Consider the following 14,440-nt stretch of genomic DNA (forward strand, 5'->3'; position numbering starts at 1 on the left):
AGGTTGATTATCTGTGGCTTTGGTGGGGCAGCCAAAGTTTCACACACTGTTTTTATAAAAATCAATCTCTCTGTCTCTGTCTCTGTCTCTCTCACACACACACAAATACACATACACATTTGCCAAAAGAGATCTGGACAAACTCATTCCTCTGGTTTCCTGCAAAGTGCTTGACTACAGACCTAAATTAAATAAATAGTGGCTATCCACACAATGAGGGGGGATTGGGACATGTTGAGTAATTGACACCACACACATATGCACACACAGAGTCTCCCATTTTCCTTTTAGTTAAGTTTTAAACTTTCTCCAATTCTAGACTTTTACTGAGAGCCATGGCCAAATGTCAGACATGATGAATAATTGGAGGTATTCCTCCTTCTTTCTAAGGGAGATGGGAAGGAAAGAGGGAGGAAAGAAAGGAGAGAGGAAGAAAAGAAAGCCAGGGTCCTAGATGAATGCCCTGCCATGCCCATTCCACTTCAGCTATGAATCAGAAACTCCCAACAGATCAAAGCCTTCTGTGGTGAAGCCCTAAGCCTACGGTTAGTGCCACAGCCAGTTCTCTATAAGATATTTACCCTCCTCCTTCCAGGGAGGGAGTTACCCTCTGAGCTGGGGCTCTCTCTCCCCAACTCTAGATCTGGCTGTCACCACCTTCTAGGGACATCGGAATTAGCACTTAGGTATCTCACCCCACACACCAATGATGTCAAGCTGTCAGAGAAATAAAAAGTGGCTGCTCCTAAAAACATAATCCATCAACCAAATAGTCATTTTCTAGATAATGAGGAATTGTTTCAATTTTCTAAAAAACTAGATTAAGGGTCTAATGCGAATCTACATGAGTTTTGTTTTTTTTTTTTTTTCCTTTTAAAACTTATTATGCTTGTTAATCACTGTGACTATTCTTTAAAAGTGGTTCCAAGGGGCTGGTGTAGTTTATTGTCATTTAAGGACATTCAGGACATGCCATGTGGAATACACAGAATATACCTGGAAAATTTCTTCAAAGGTTTTGAGTAATGTTATATACATGTCAAATGGCTTAAATAATGTTCCAGTAAAGCAAATTATTATGAAGTGGGTATATACATATACATCACTCACACACACAATTTTCATTTGGATGAAATTGGACATTAAAATTCCCCAGTGTCCTTTAATAATATACAATTTAGTTAAGATTATTTTTAAATTCATTCTTTCAAAATTTTAGAGAGGCTGTGATTTGAAATAAGCATCTATAAATTTGCATTTTTGTATAGTTTTGTCACTAAAAAATATACCCTGACTCAATATAGGATTACAGAAAGCTTCAGGAGTATACTCTAGCTTCACTGAGTTTGCAACTTCAACAAAAATGGCATCTCTCATATGACCCAAACACTACTGCAGTGGAAGCAGACTCCAGTTCTCTTCAATCCAGCACTTTATTGCTTATCTCTTTAGGCATTCAATTTGAAGCAAGACTCTCAAGTGAGAAAAAATGTCACACTAAGCAGCGATCCCCAAGAGTCTGCCAAACACTTGGCCTCCAGCCCCTACAGACACTGAGAACACCATCGTGCATTTGACAAGTGTTCAGTGGCTGGCTGACTTGGGAATGGGTTTTCGCTGTGGCAGTCATCATTATGACTGTCTATGTAGAAACATTTATGGATTTTATGGACTGAAAATAATATATTGGAGGTCAGTGGTAAACTGCTGTGTATTTGGCTTATGAATTACCCTATCTGAACCAATATATGATGAGTATACTCAGGAAGTCATTTCTGGCATTTCAAAGATTTCTGGGGCCATCTGTTCTCTGCAAAGACCTGCACCTCTGCAAAAGCCAGCCAAGCACATTCCGGCATGTCTGTACCCCCTACACTCACAAGGGTCCTATCATTTTACAGACTTTACCGACCTATTCACCAGCCAGAATGCACTTTGCCAAAGGGGGGAAAACTATAAAACTCCAAATTCTTTTAAATGTGTCTGGTACCATTAAGAATGTTTATTGCTCTATAGAAATTTTACAGTTGATATTTACCAAAAGCACAACATACTTGGTAAACAGATTACTGGATTGTCTGTTAAATGTGATGTATCTGTTTTTATGAAATTTCTTCTTCCATAATCCCTACCAGCCAAGCAGTATCGTGGGAGAGTGTTAGTCATGATAAGGAAACAAATATGTTTATAAGAGCTAGAAAAGGGCACTGGTTAGACAATCCACTTTCATTCTTTCATTTTATAAGATGGAAAATTAGGGCCCCAAGGGGTCACGGGGCCTGTTGAAAGTCCCAGAACTTGTGAGTGATGGAGTCAGAACCACCAGCAATGGCTCTCAATCTCTAGCAATGACATTGTACTGTCCACTGAAATAGGATTCCATCTGTATGTAACTGAAACTTAATATAAGGGATTCCCTTTATATCCAAAATCCAAGACCAAATTGGTTATTTCTGTGATATTCTCATCCAACCAAAGGTAAAAGGTCCACAGAATTTTTATCTTCTTTAACTAAATCTTCCACAAAAAGAATATTAAAAACGACAGTAGAAAAAATCCGCTTGGTCTAATATTATTGAAAAATACATATAAGAGGACCTATTGAATCATTTACTTTCTAAATCATAAAATGTCCAGTTATATGACCACATAGTATTGCAATGAGGACCACAGGCTATCTGCAGTTCTTCTCTTTTAACTCAGAAACTACTTGTCAATCAGTACAGGTAAGAGTTATTTATACTTCATGAAACATACAGTCTTTAAGAATGTGAAAGTTACAAATAATCAGAAATGTCCACTGGGACACAGCCATGTTACCCATACATGCTCAGTCTTCAAAAAAGCAAAGTGTACTCCCAGTTACAAAGGACCATCTCTGCTTTACCAGATTTATTTCTCCTAACACACTCCCCTTGGAGAGCGCAGCACACACCAGTCCTTTCCCCATGTTCCTACCCCTTTTGGTGTTCTTGAAGGAATGGTTACACTTAGTCCTGGGACTCATCCTAAACACAACACTGGGACTCAAGTAAACCTACAGTGGTGAGCCAGCTCGGTGTTCTGGCCCTGAAAACAGAAAATAATGAGCCAATTCCCATGTAGGAACTATGACAAGCATAGAGAGGTGCAGTTAATCATTGAATTTTATATTAAGATAAACACATAATCCTCAATTTCCAATGTTTAGTTATTTGGCACCCTACCCAAGGTTTTCCCCTTGGAAAACACTAAATACTGATATAAGCTAGACCTTTATGTTTCAGGTCTTCTATAAAGTAACTCCCCAAATAATAAATCCAAAAAAGAAGACAGTGGACTGCCTTTTTCCATAAAACTATGTCTGGCAATATAATTGTTCCAATTTCTTGTATTACATTTGTATTATATCTTTCACTGTTGCATTATATCTTTCACTGTTGTGCAGTTGTTTAGGTGTTTTTCTAGTGAGCTCTTCAGCAATAAGTCACTTTTAGTAAAAGGAGAATAAAAGAACAATTTGCTGATAGGATTAATTCAAGGGAGGAAACTCCATAGTCGTGTATACAGTCCTGAGCCCTCAAGGAACTTACCTTCCAAGTAGTTTTCAAAATTACACTTATTATGAAAGCCATCAGCCTTTTAGTGCTGGATAAGGCTTGAGAATTTTCTAGAATTTTCTAGCCTCCTCATTTTACATGTAAGGAAGTCAAAACTTGCGGAAGTCAACTTCATTTGGACCCATGACAGTGGCTTGGCTTCCAGTTCCAGCACTTTATCCATACAACCTGGGGCAAGCCACATAATCACTGAACCTCACTTTACTCAGTTGTCAAATGGGTATAAAATCTCCATGTAACAGAATTATAAATTTGTTGTGATTCACCTAGGAGTTGAACCTGGAAGTCAAGTCTCTCTGTCTTCATATGTTAGGACCCATCTCTTGACTGTACTGGTCTCCTCTTCCCAAACATTCCCAAGCCCTACTCTGTTCTTACACATACGAGTATGAGAATGCCTCCTGAAACTCAGATAATCAAGAACCCCAAACTCAGCTCCTAGAGGAAAACAAACCAAAAGAGAAAAGAAATTTGAGACAGAAAAGGAGCAATGAATGAGGATTGTGTTGCTGAGAGTGACTTGTAATCAGCTGGTTAACCTTTTAAAGTGTAGACAAAGGAAGAGGGGCCCAAGGCAACTGTGCACTTGGCCAAGGTTATAAACTTTTCTGAGTGGCAGAGCCTAAACCCATGACCTCTGAACCTGTGGTCAATACATTTACAAGACTCCCCTCTAACCTGACTAGGTTTGGCTCTGAGTAAGCTTGCCTTTTCCAGGCATATCTTTTCAATATGCTACACAAAAGAACAAGTGTCTAGATTTACAACAGACACAGATTGAATGATCCTGGGCTATTGTCTCTAGAAGCAGACCAGTGCCTTGTTGTCGTTCAGTTGCTAAGTCATGTCCCACTCTTTTTGACCCCATGGACTGCAGCATACTGGCTTTCTTGTCCTTCACTATATCCTGGAGTTTGCTTAAACTCATGTCCCTTGAGTCGGTGATGCCATCCAACCATCTCATCCTCTGTTATTCCCTCCTCCCCCTGCTTTCAATCTTTCCCAGCATCAGGATCTTTTCCAAAGAGTCAGCTCTTTGTGTGGTGACTCACTGGTGTGCCTATCTGTTCTGAAAATGGGAGGAGACAGTCAAAACACAGAGAGACACTTATATGGAAGGTTCTGGAACTCTGTGAGCAGGGCTTCTGTTTATAAGATCCAGAAATGAGACTCTCCCCCAATAAGACGTCACAGGTAAAGTCACCTATCCACACAGGAATCAGAATAGCCTGGAAGTCACACTTCATCTGCTCAGGACACAGGTTCTTCCTATAAACCATGAAGCCAAATGTAAAGCAACCAAATGGTTAGAGAAAGGACAGCCACTCTCAGGCAGGAATCTGCTTTTCTTAAAAGTGAGGGGATTTGGCCAAGAGATCTCCCAGATACAGGCTCTCTCTCTCTGTATCCATGTGCTCTCACGACCTGCAAACTCCCTTTCTGAGGGCCAGGGAACTCCTGTATTTTTCTCCTGAAGGATTTAAGCAGCTGCTGGCAACTCAGTGTGTCTACCTCTGCCCTTGACCAGCCTGTAGGTATATGAAGGATGCACTTCACACTGTAACCAGAGGCTAAGCATTAACCAACTCATGTGGGTAGATGACTCTCCCAAATGGTCAGACATGCTCATGTATCTTTCATGGCACTGGGCTTGCTACAGGCAGGAGCACAGGGAAAGCATGTGCTTTGAAGTCCAACAGAACAACATTCAAAACTCTGCTCATCTCACTGGCTGAGTGACTTTGGATAAGTTACTTTTCTTCCTTGAGCAGTAAAACTGGAGCAACTAATGTCTGCCTCTCCAGACTCTTGGAGAATGATAGAAAGCAACATGCAAAGATAAATCAGTGCCCTGTACATAGATGATGCTGGATAAATGTTAGCTCCCTTTCTTCCCTTTAGTATTAGCCTGCTAATCCTAAACTTTTCTAACAAATAGCTTGAGCCACTAAAGAGTGACTTTCAATTTTCTTTCCCAAGAAAACTAGCTTTTACGAACTGAATGTGTCTCCCTTCAAATTCATATGTTGTTATAGTCACTCAGTCATATCTGACTCTTTGCAAACCCCACCAGGCTACTCTCTGTCCATGGAATTCTCCAGGCAAGAATACTGGAGTGGATTGCCATTCCCTTCTCCACCAAATTCATATATTGAAGCTTTAACTCCATGTGATGGTTAGGGGTGGGGCCTTTGCAGGTAATTAGGTTTGAATGAGGTCATGAGTCCCTACAATGGGACTAGGGTCCTAAGAAGAGGAAGAGATACCAGAGGTCTCACTCTCTCTCTTTCTCCACTCTCTGAAGTGAAGAAGTGAAAGTCATGCAGTTGTGTCTGACTCTTTGCTATCTCATGGACTATACAGTCCATGGAAATCTCCAGGCCAGAATACTGGAGTGGGTAGCTGTTCCCTTTTCCAGGGGATCTTCCTAACCCAGGGATCGAACCCACGTCTCCCACACTGCAAGTAGATTCTTTACCAACTGAGCCACAAAGGAAGCCCAAGAATACTGCAGTGGGTAGCCTATCCCTTCTCCAGGGAATCTTCCTGACCCAGGAATCGAACCAGGGTCTCACACATTGCTGGCGGATTCTTTACCAACTGAGCTATCAGGCAAGCCCTCTCCTCTCTCTGTCAACCTGCCTATCTCTCTTTCTCTGTATGCACAGAGAAGTGATCAGGTGAGCACACAGTGAGATGACAGTCATCTGTGAGTCAGAAAGAGGGCCCTCACCAAGAATCAAATCTGCCAGCACCTTGACCTTGGACTTTCCAGCCTCCAAAACTGTGGGAAGTAGACGTCTGTTGTTTAAGTGAAGATACCTGTCTTGCTGTGCTCCAGGTGAGGAACTGAGACAATAAGACACAACAAAGCCGGCCTGAGGGATCACAGGCAAGAACCAGACTAGGAAAGGAGTTCAGGGGTGCTTTTCTGCTTCTTGGAAGACGCAGCCATGTGCTCTGGCATCCTGGCTCTGCCTCCTTCATCTGACCACAATACCTTGTGGTATTACAACTTTTGAATGTTAAGAAACCTTATATTTCCTCAAGTATCAGTACTTAATGTTTCGTTCCACACATAAAACTCTGTGAGTAGAAAGCTGCTGGCCCTCTTGTCAGAGGTAATTTCTCAAGGCTCTGCACAGGATTTAACGGGAGCCATATGGTTAAGTCCGTCAACCCTCCCAGAAAGCATTCCCCTGAAGGGCCTCATAAATGTTCTCGGGGCTGTGAAAGACCCAGCAACTTTCTAACAATAAAGCAATGTTCATAGCCATGATATTCCACAACACACAAAGCAGGAAATAATGGCTTCGGGTCTTAATTACTCAAAGGGGGCTTCAAGCTGTCCTGGAGAGGGGTGTGGGGGTGGGGGCAGAGAGTGATAAGCCGGGACCTGCTGGCTGCTGCATCCAGGAGGAAGAAGGTTGGCCTGCATTCTGCTAGGACTGGCCTGCGGTGGGCAGTGACAGTCTGATTCATGCTGTTGATTTGTGGAGTTTAAGAAAACTCTTCATAATGGATGTATACATCTATGCATATACAGAACAAGCATACTCAAACTGTGAAATGTGAAAGTGAAAGTGTTGGTCGCTTGCTGCTGCTGCTAAGTCACTTCAGTCGTGTCCGACTCTGTGCGACCCCATAGACGGCAGCCCACCAGGCTCCTCCGTCCCTGGGATTCTCCAGGCAAGAACACTGGAGTGGGTTGCCATTTCCTTCATGTCCAATTCTTTGTGACCCCATGGACTGTAGCCTGCTAGGCTTCTCTGTCCATGAACTCTTCCAGGCAAGAATACTGGAGTGAGTAGCCATTCCCTTCTCCTGGGGATCTTCCCAATCCAGGGATTGAACCCGGGTCTCCTGCATCGCAGGCAAATTCTTTACAGTCTGAGTCAACATGTAAGCTGATCTTTTACATAAGTTTTCTTTAAGCAGTGCCTTTTTGTGATGGCATCATTTACTGATCTTTCCCCTCCCTTTTTTCAAAACGGCAGACACAGAAATCCTTGAATCAATTAACATTCCCATCTCAATGGACACCTCAAGCATCAACAGCAACTCATACAAAAAACCACATGACTCTCTCCAACAGGCAAAGTGGCATTGTTTTTTACATCAATAAATTCTGAGATGTGATAAGCTCTTCTTTTATTACTATCATTTTTTTGAAAAAGCTCAGAAAGGGTGAGAGAAATACAATTTATGATAAGTATCAGCTCCTTTTTATTTTTACAAGATTTGCTATATTTTCTATAAATTTCTGGCCAAGTCTTAGATCTACATTGCCTAAATACAGCTTCATGCAAATAGGGTATATGATGAAACAGCTAATGTACCTACAAACGTACATGTGCCAAGACTAAAACTGGCATAAAATCAGAGAGAGGTTTTATATATACATGCTGTTGAACATATTTTCAAATTTCTTGGTATCCTAACTAGAATATTCCAGAAAAGACCAGATATCTTCTTTTCAAATATCAGCCTTGGTAGGAACATTTGTATATCCTGATGTTAGATATATCACATCTACACTGTAAACAATTACTGGCAAATACTTTTTTTACCAATAATATAACAAGCTTATGCATTTGCCAGTTCCATAGGAGAACTAAATCTATATAGAACATTCTGAATACAGGAAGAAATTTTGTGGACTATTTTGGAAGTGCCTCCCACAACTTGTCAGAACTCTGTACTGATATCCATTGTTGTAGATCACCTCATTCCATATCACTTTCATTGTCTTCCTAAAAAATTACCGAGCATGAATTATCTAATAACATTGGTCCATAAAGACAAATAGGTTTCTCTAGGAATTTGTTGTTGTTCAGTTGCTATGTCATGTCCAACTCTTTTGTGACCCCATGGAATGTAGCCTGCCAGGCTCCTCTGTCCATGGGATTATCCCAGACAAGAGTACTGGAGTGGGCTGCCATTTCCTTCTCTAGAAGATCTTCCTAATCCAGGGATCAAACCTGCGTCTCCTGCTTGACAGGCAGTTTCTTAACCATTGAGCCACCAAGGAAAGCTAGGATCTATTAAAATTGTAGCCACCTACTCAACTGATTACTAGCTCCTACAAAAATGTTTCATATGAGGAAAGAAAAAGAGAAACAGAATTAGAGAGAAAGAAAGAACTTATACTACTGATACCTGCTCTTCTACTATTCTCTCAGGAGTTGAAGACTTGATCCTGAATTAATGAGCCTGTTACATGATCTCTAATAAAGAAAAAATGACTAGAGGAGAGATACTGCTTGGAATCTGCCACATATTTGGTCCAAGGCAGAATCGATTTCATCTGTATTTAACACATGCTTGTTTTCTGTCTCGCTTGTCTCCCCCACACCCCATGGCTCCCTCTTTTTCTTTTTCCATCTGGAAAACTTATCTCCTAAAACGCTACCATCAATCAGCCAAAGGCACTCTTCTCGACAGGGTGTCTGCCAGTTTGACTAAGCACAAGTAGTCACTAGTTTGGGGATGCCTCCTACACTCTCCAACACTGTGTGTTTTTCTAGCCTGCCTAACCACACGAGTGCAATTTGGGATATTTATATTTACCTCCAGTTTCTGTCGGGATAAAAAGCACTACTTGGACAGAACTGGGCATTGGCAATGGAGGGAGGTGATAGAGGATAGACTGAAGGTTGCCCACGTGGTTTGTCTATCTCGGACTTTTGCTTTTCCACCCATTTGGTCCTACGTTAACTCAGTGCCTGCTCCAAAAATATGAAAATCAAATGCTCACAAGGATGCCTACACTTTGTCCCCCAAATCTTCCTTAGGAGCAGGCACTGTTCCCATTTCCAGTCCTTCATGTCAATATCACTCCCAATACATTCAAACCTCTAAGTTTAAATACAGCATGAAGGGGGGATGGTGGCAGAAAGGAGAATAAAAGTGGGATTGGCAACAGAAACCCAGCACTGGTCAAAGGGAAGAAAAGCGGGGAACAGGAGATGGATGGCCCCCTCTCTCTCCCACAAAGTTCTATTCGTGAACACGCCCACTGGCCACAGCAAAAAAGCCCTGTGCGTGGGCACAGGTGGGTCCCAGCCTCTCTGGCTGGGTGCAGCTTAAGCGTGGAGCCTGAATGAAGACTTTCATTGCTGTTTGCTGTTTTTGTTGGCCAGTAGCCATGGCAAACATTTGCAGGTGGCTTGGCCAGATTTTGACACTTAAATATTTGAGGTTGTGATAAAAATCAGAATATTACTACAATATGGTTCTGTGCAGCCTCAGAGAAAAAAAAAAAGAAAGAAAACTATCTGCAGTTTCAAATGCTCATTTAAAGACACAGTCTCCAGAGGGAACTCATGTTTTAAAATAAGTACTCATTTCCTCTTTGCTGAGAGAAATAAAAGAGTCAGCCATCCCCAAATGTTACCACCTAGAGTTTCATTCTGAATCCACTGGTGAGATGGGTTGCTGAGTCCCCATGATCATCCGGGCAAGGTTTTAGATGGGTCACATGGAGAAAAATGGAAATGACAGGGTGTGGGGGTTGGAATCAACATGGCAAGCACAACAGGGAAGGATCTGAAGCAAGAAACAGCCTCCCCCAAGCTTGGCAATGAGACAGAGTCCTAAAAGTGACAATTATCTCCTAGAAAACACCAGGAGAGACACATAACACCCCAGGACTGGGAATAAACGGGAAGACAGAGTGGGTCGGGAGATGGCACATACCCCCACCTGACAGGGCACAGTGACACAGCCTAGAAATGTCATCCAACTGCACAGCCCTGGGCCAGCTGGGTAAATTATTGACAGAGTCAACACCCATCTTAGAATTTAGTGCTAACCCTTAAAAGTTTGTTTCACAAAAACCACCATTGTACTAACAATGGCCAAATACTGAGGGCCTTCAAGAGGGAAGTTGGGGGGCAGGAGGCAGAAGAACTCCAGGGGAGAAGGAATGCTGTAAAAATGCTAATAAAATCTAGCACATTTTATGTTTTTTCCCCTTGAAAGAAAAATAAAATAATTATAGTTAGCTCACCTAACTGTGAATTGTTTGCCCAAAGCCAAGCCATTGGAGTGAAGGAGTCCCTTGAGACTGAGATGCTCTCTTTAACGACCTCACCTTCTTAGTATATTACAGGTTCTTGCTTTGGACCAAGAAGCATTTACTCCCATAGACATCTGAGAAAAAAAGGATTCTTTCACAGACACACTTGCAACTTTAGCACTGGCTTATTCCAACAAAGCCAAGCATTCAAATGGCCAGATTAATTTTCTGTTTCTTGAATGGGAAACCAAAGGTTCCCATGGCAAACTCACAACCTAGTTATTACCCACAACTCTCATTTGTTAAGATTTGTCTTCATATGTCTCAACCCATCCTGATGAGTTGAGAAATGTGAGAGACAAGGTACCCTCTCTAGCGTATCCTGAGGAGGGATAAGCCATTGTCCCTAGTGCTCCCTCTGGGTGGGGAATTCTTATACGCATTTAAAACAAGGAAGGGAAAAGACATACTGACAGACAGTGAGATAGCTTCTAATTTTTTCTTAAAATCACCGTATCTACTATTCAGTGGAATATTCAAACTAAATTCTGATGTGCACAAACACAGCAAGCTCCCTTTCCTATTTTAAAGAGAGAATTCTAGGAACAGGGAGCAAGCAGTTCTCAGCATCCAGCAACATTAAGTTTATCATAGCTCTTTGGCTTAAGTTACTACTTTTTCTTCCTAAGATCCCAAGCATTCTTAAATCTTTTATTTCCTTTTCACGTTACTCTTGTGAGGGTGGAGAGAAGAGACACCATCCTCATTCTGGAGAGCAGGAAGCTGGGCCAGGAGTTTGCATTTCTAAGAAGCTCCTGGGTAATACCCATGCTGCTAGTCCTCAGACCACACTGTGACTAACAAGGACCAAAGCTATCACATGATACTCAGGAGTGAGTGCTTGCTCCATGCCATGATACAGTGTCTGGGAGCATTCTACCTATTTTTGTCAATGCCTCAGTATTACCTTTTTTACCTAAATGAGAAGGATAGGGTCTTCCTTCTTTGTTTTGTCTTCTCCAGGAATGATTATGAACCAGTGCAGAACGAGAGGCGAGCTAATGAGAAGGTATTAATATTAACAAGGGAAAGAATAAAGAAGAATCATCAGTGAGAAGGAGGACTGTGGAAATACACCAGAGACACGGGTGTTGGACACTGGTCTTAGGAATGGAGGCAGATACTCTGTTAGCGAGGAAGATGGATGGGTGACACTTCCTTCCACCATCCTCAAGCATTTGTCCTGAGAACTACACTCTGCTCCCAACATCCAAGGGGTTTCCCCACAGTCACCTTAAAGTTCAAGAATCTTCTCTGAAGGAACAATGACACAGAACGATTTGCTCTTCTCTCCAGAGTCAAAGTCAAAGAGCTTCTACCAAACAGAGACTCCCTCTACCTTTCTCCCATCAAAAACATCACCCTGAGCTCTAGGCAGTATCACACAGCCAGGAAAACCAACTTCTGTCTTATTCAACCTGCAGATTAGAAACCAGAAGAAAGTCCAGAACCTTCCCTGAGCTCCAGCCAGGACCCAGAGACAACCGAGGAGATCTCCTTACCCGATCTGGCGGTTGGTGGAAGGGGCCTGCGTGATGACAGAGCTGGACTGGGGTGACGGCATGGCTTGCTGAATCACAACGCTGGTGTCATGGTTGGGCATCCGGGCGCTGCCGAGCTGGTGAGCTCCAGGCCCCGACATGGCCCCACCAACGGGGTTATGCATCGAGATATTCTGCCCAGAGAAGACAGAGGGGAAAGGGTCAGAAGAGGTTAATGCTTTATTCTGCTCTCAGGCTTTCAAAGGCCAAACTGGGGAATCTGGTCATGTCAACTAAATACAGAATTATGGCTTCTGGCAAGCCATGGGTCCATTTATTTTGTTATAACTTACAGCTTCAAGGAGATGAAAAATAACTATTCGCCTTAAGAGTAAAGCACATAAGAAAATACCTGGAAGTTCACTAATCACCCTGCCACCTCCCCATGTGAGGTTTAGTGCATATCTGCTCTGACTTGGGGTGATATATATTCCATTTGAAAATGATTTCTGTGGTAAGTGCATAACATTATGATTTAGTGAAAAGCCATTCAGCACCCTGCTTTGAATGACAAGCACACTTGTTATTTTTTCTTTTTCAGTCCTATAAGAGTAACCACCTCTTTTTTCCCCCCAGGAAACTACTTTTTCCAAATCATAATCTGGGTATGCCTGACCCAAGCTCAACAACCTAGAGAGTGAGGATGTTGACTGGAAAAGACAACAGGATGTCTGGGGTTCAATGATGAGAGTGATAGTTACAACTCTTGATTGTTTTTCCATAACATAAATCTCTAACACTTTGGTTGAATCATGGAATACTGACAACACTTGTTCACCTGTTTACTTGTTCATTGTCTTTTCCTCTAGAACATACAATGTTTGTGTTCATGACTCTATCCTATGGGGATTGGAGCAGAGTAGGTATTCAGTAAACATACATACATACATGAATAAAGTAGGGAAGAAAAGAATGGCACAACTGAGTCACTTGAGTGACTTAACATCCTGTCTTTATTTCTGGTGACTTGAGTGAAGGCTTCTTTGTTTAAAATTCAAAAGTAAGGTGAAGTATGGGCTTCCCAGGTGGCACTAGTGGTAAAGAACCTGCCTGCCAATTCAGGAGACATAAGAGACACAAGTTTGATCCCTAGGTTGGGAAGATCTCCTGGAAGAGGGAAACCCACTCCACCATTCTTGCATGGAGAATCCCATGGACAGAGGAGCCTGGAGGACTACAATCCATAGGGTTGCAAAGAGTTGCACATGACTGAAATGACTTAGCATGCACGCAAGGTAAAATATGCATGATAAAGCTAGTTTAAAAGACAGTGCTTATTTTTTTTTATTAGAGGATAATTGCTTTACAGTGTTACAGTGGTCTCTGCCATGCATCAATGCAAATTAGTCATAATTATATATATATATATATATATATATATATATATATATATATATATACACATATATATACGGGTGTGTGTATGTATATCCCCTCCCTGTTGAGTCCCCCTCCTCCTGCCATCCCAACTCTCTAGGTCATCACAGAGTGCCAGGCTGGGCTTCCTGTGCTATACAGCAGCTTTATGCTAGTTATCTATTTCACATGTGATAGTGTATATAAGTCAATGCTTAGAAAAGAATGTCACTGGGGCAACAAGAGAGGATTCACACCGAGGCATAAGAGGGCTGAAACGTGAGAAATTCAGAACCTAGAAAAGAAAAAGAAAGTACAGGATAAAGTTACATAAGTCAGTTTGCCACGGAAAACATCCAAGTACAGCTCTTTAGCCTAAAAGGGTACGGAAATCTGAGAGGTCAGTTGGACAGTGGGCTGAGGATGACAGGAAAGAAATGGAGTGTCACTAGCAATTTACTAGAGGAAAAATATCTACCTGTCTGTGCTTTGGGGTTAGCAAAGAAGAAAATAAACGGCACCCAGAAGAACAGGAAGTGGTTCTTTGAACTTCTTCTGCAAAGAACAGGATTTCCTGCACTATGTGTTAAATGATGGTGATAACATACATGGTGGCAGGGGTGGTTGTGTCCATCACTTTGCACCTTTCTGAGGTTTCTGATTTCTAAATCCTGACCACACAGTCTGTCCAGAGTACAGATGGCAGCTGGGCACCTGGCTTAGACTGTGAGCTGACTGTGTTGTCGTGGGGTCCCAAAGGCATAAACAGGCTTAGACACATACACACATGATCCAAAGGCTCCTCTTATATACTGGAAGGTTTTTCTGACATGGGAAAATATTGTGGTTGGTTAAAGTAAGAT

General features: G+C 42.0%; 1 protein-coding gene across 37 annotated transcripts in view; it reads right to left on the reverse strand.

The window, feature by feature from the left end:
- Positions 1-14,440, reverse strand: part of CREB5 (cAMP responsive element binding protein 5) — a 463,299-nt gene that overhangs the window by 246,776 nt on the left and 202,083 nt on the right. For all 37 annotated transcript variants that reach the window (XM_081534892.1, XM_081534901.1, XM_081534898.1 and 34 more), the window contains one exon: positions 12,183-12,355. In XM_081534892.1, coding sequence (XP_081391018.1) covers positions 12,183-12,355 — 173 coding nt within the window. The remainder of the gene's footprint in view (positions 1-12,182; positions 12,356-14,440) is intronic.

This window comes from Giraffa tippelskirchi, chromosome 10, assembly GCF_054371585.1.
Source record: "Giraffa tippelskirchi isolate mGirTip1 chromosome 10, T2T-mGirTip1v1.2.pri, whole genome shotgun sequence".
NCBI classification, from domain to species: Eukaryota; Metazoa; Chordata; class Mammalia; order Artiodactyla; family Giraffidae; genus Giraffa; species Giraffa tippelskirchi.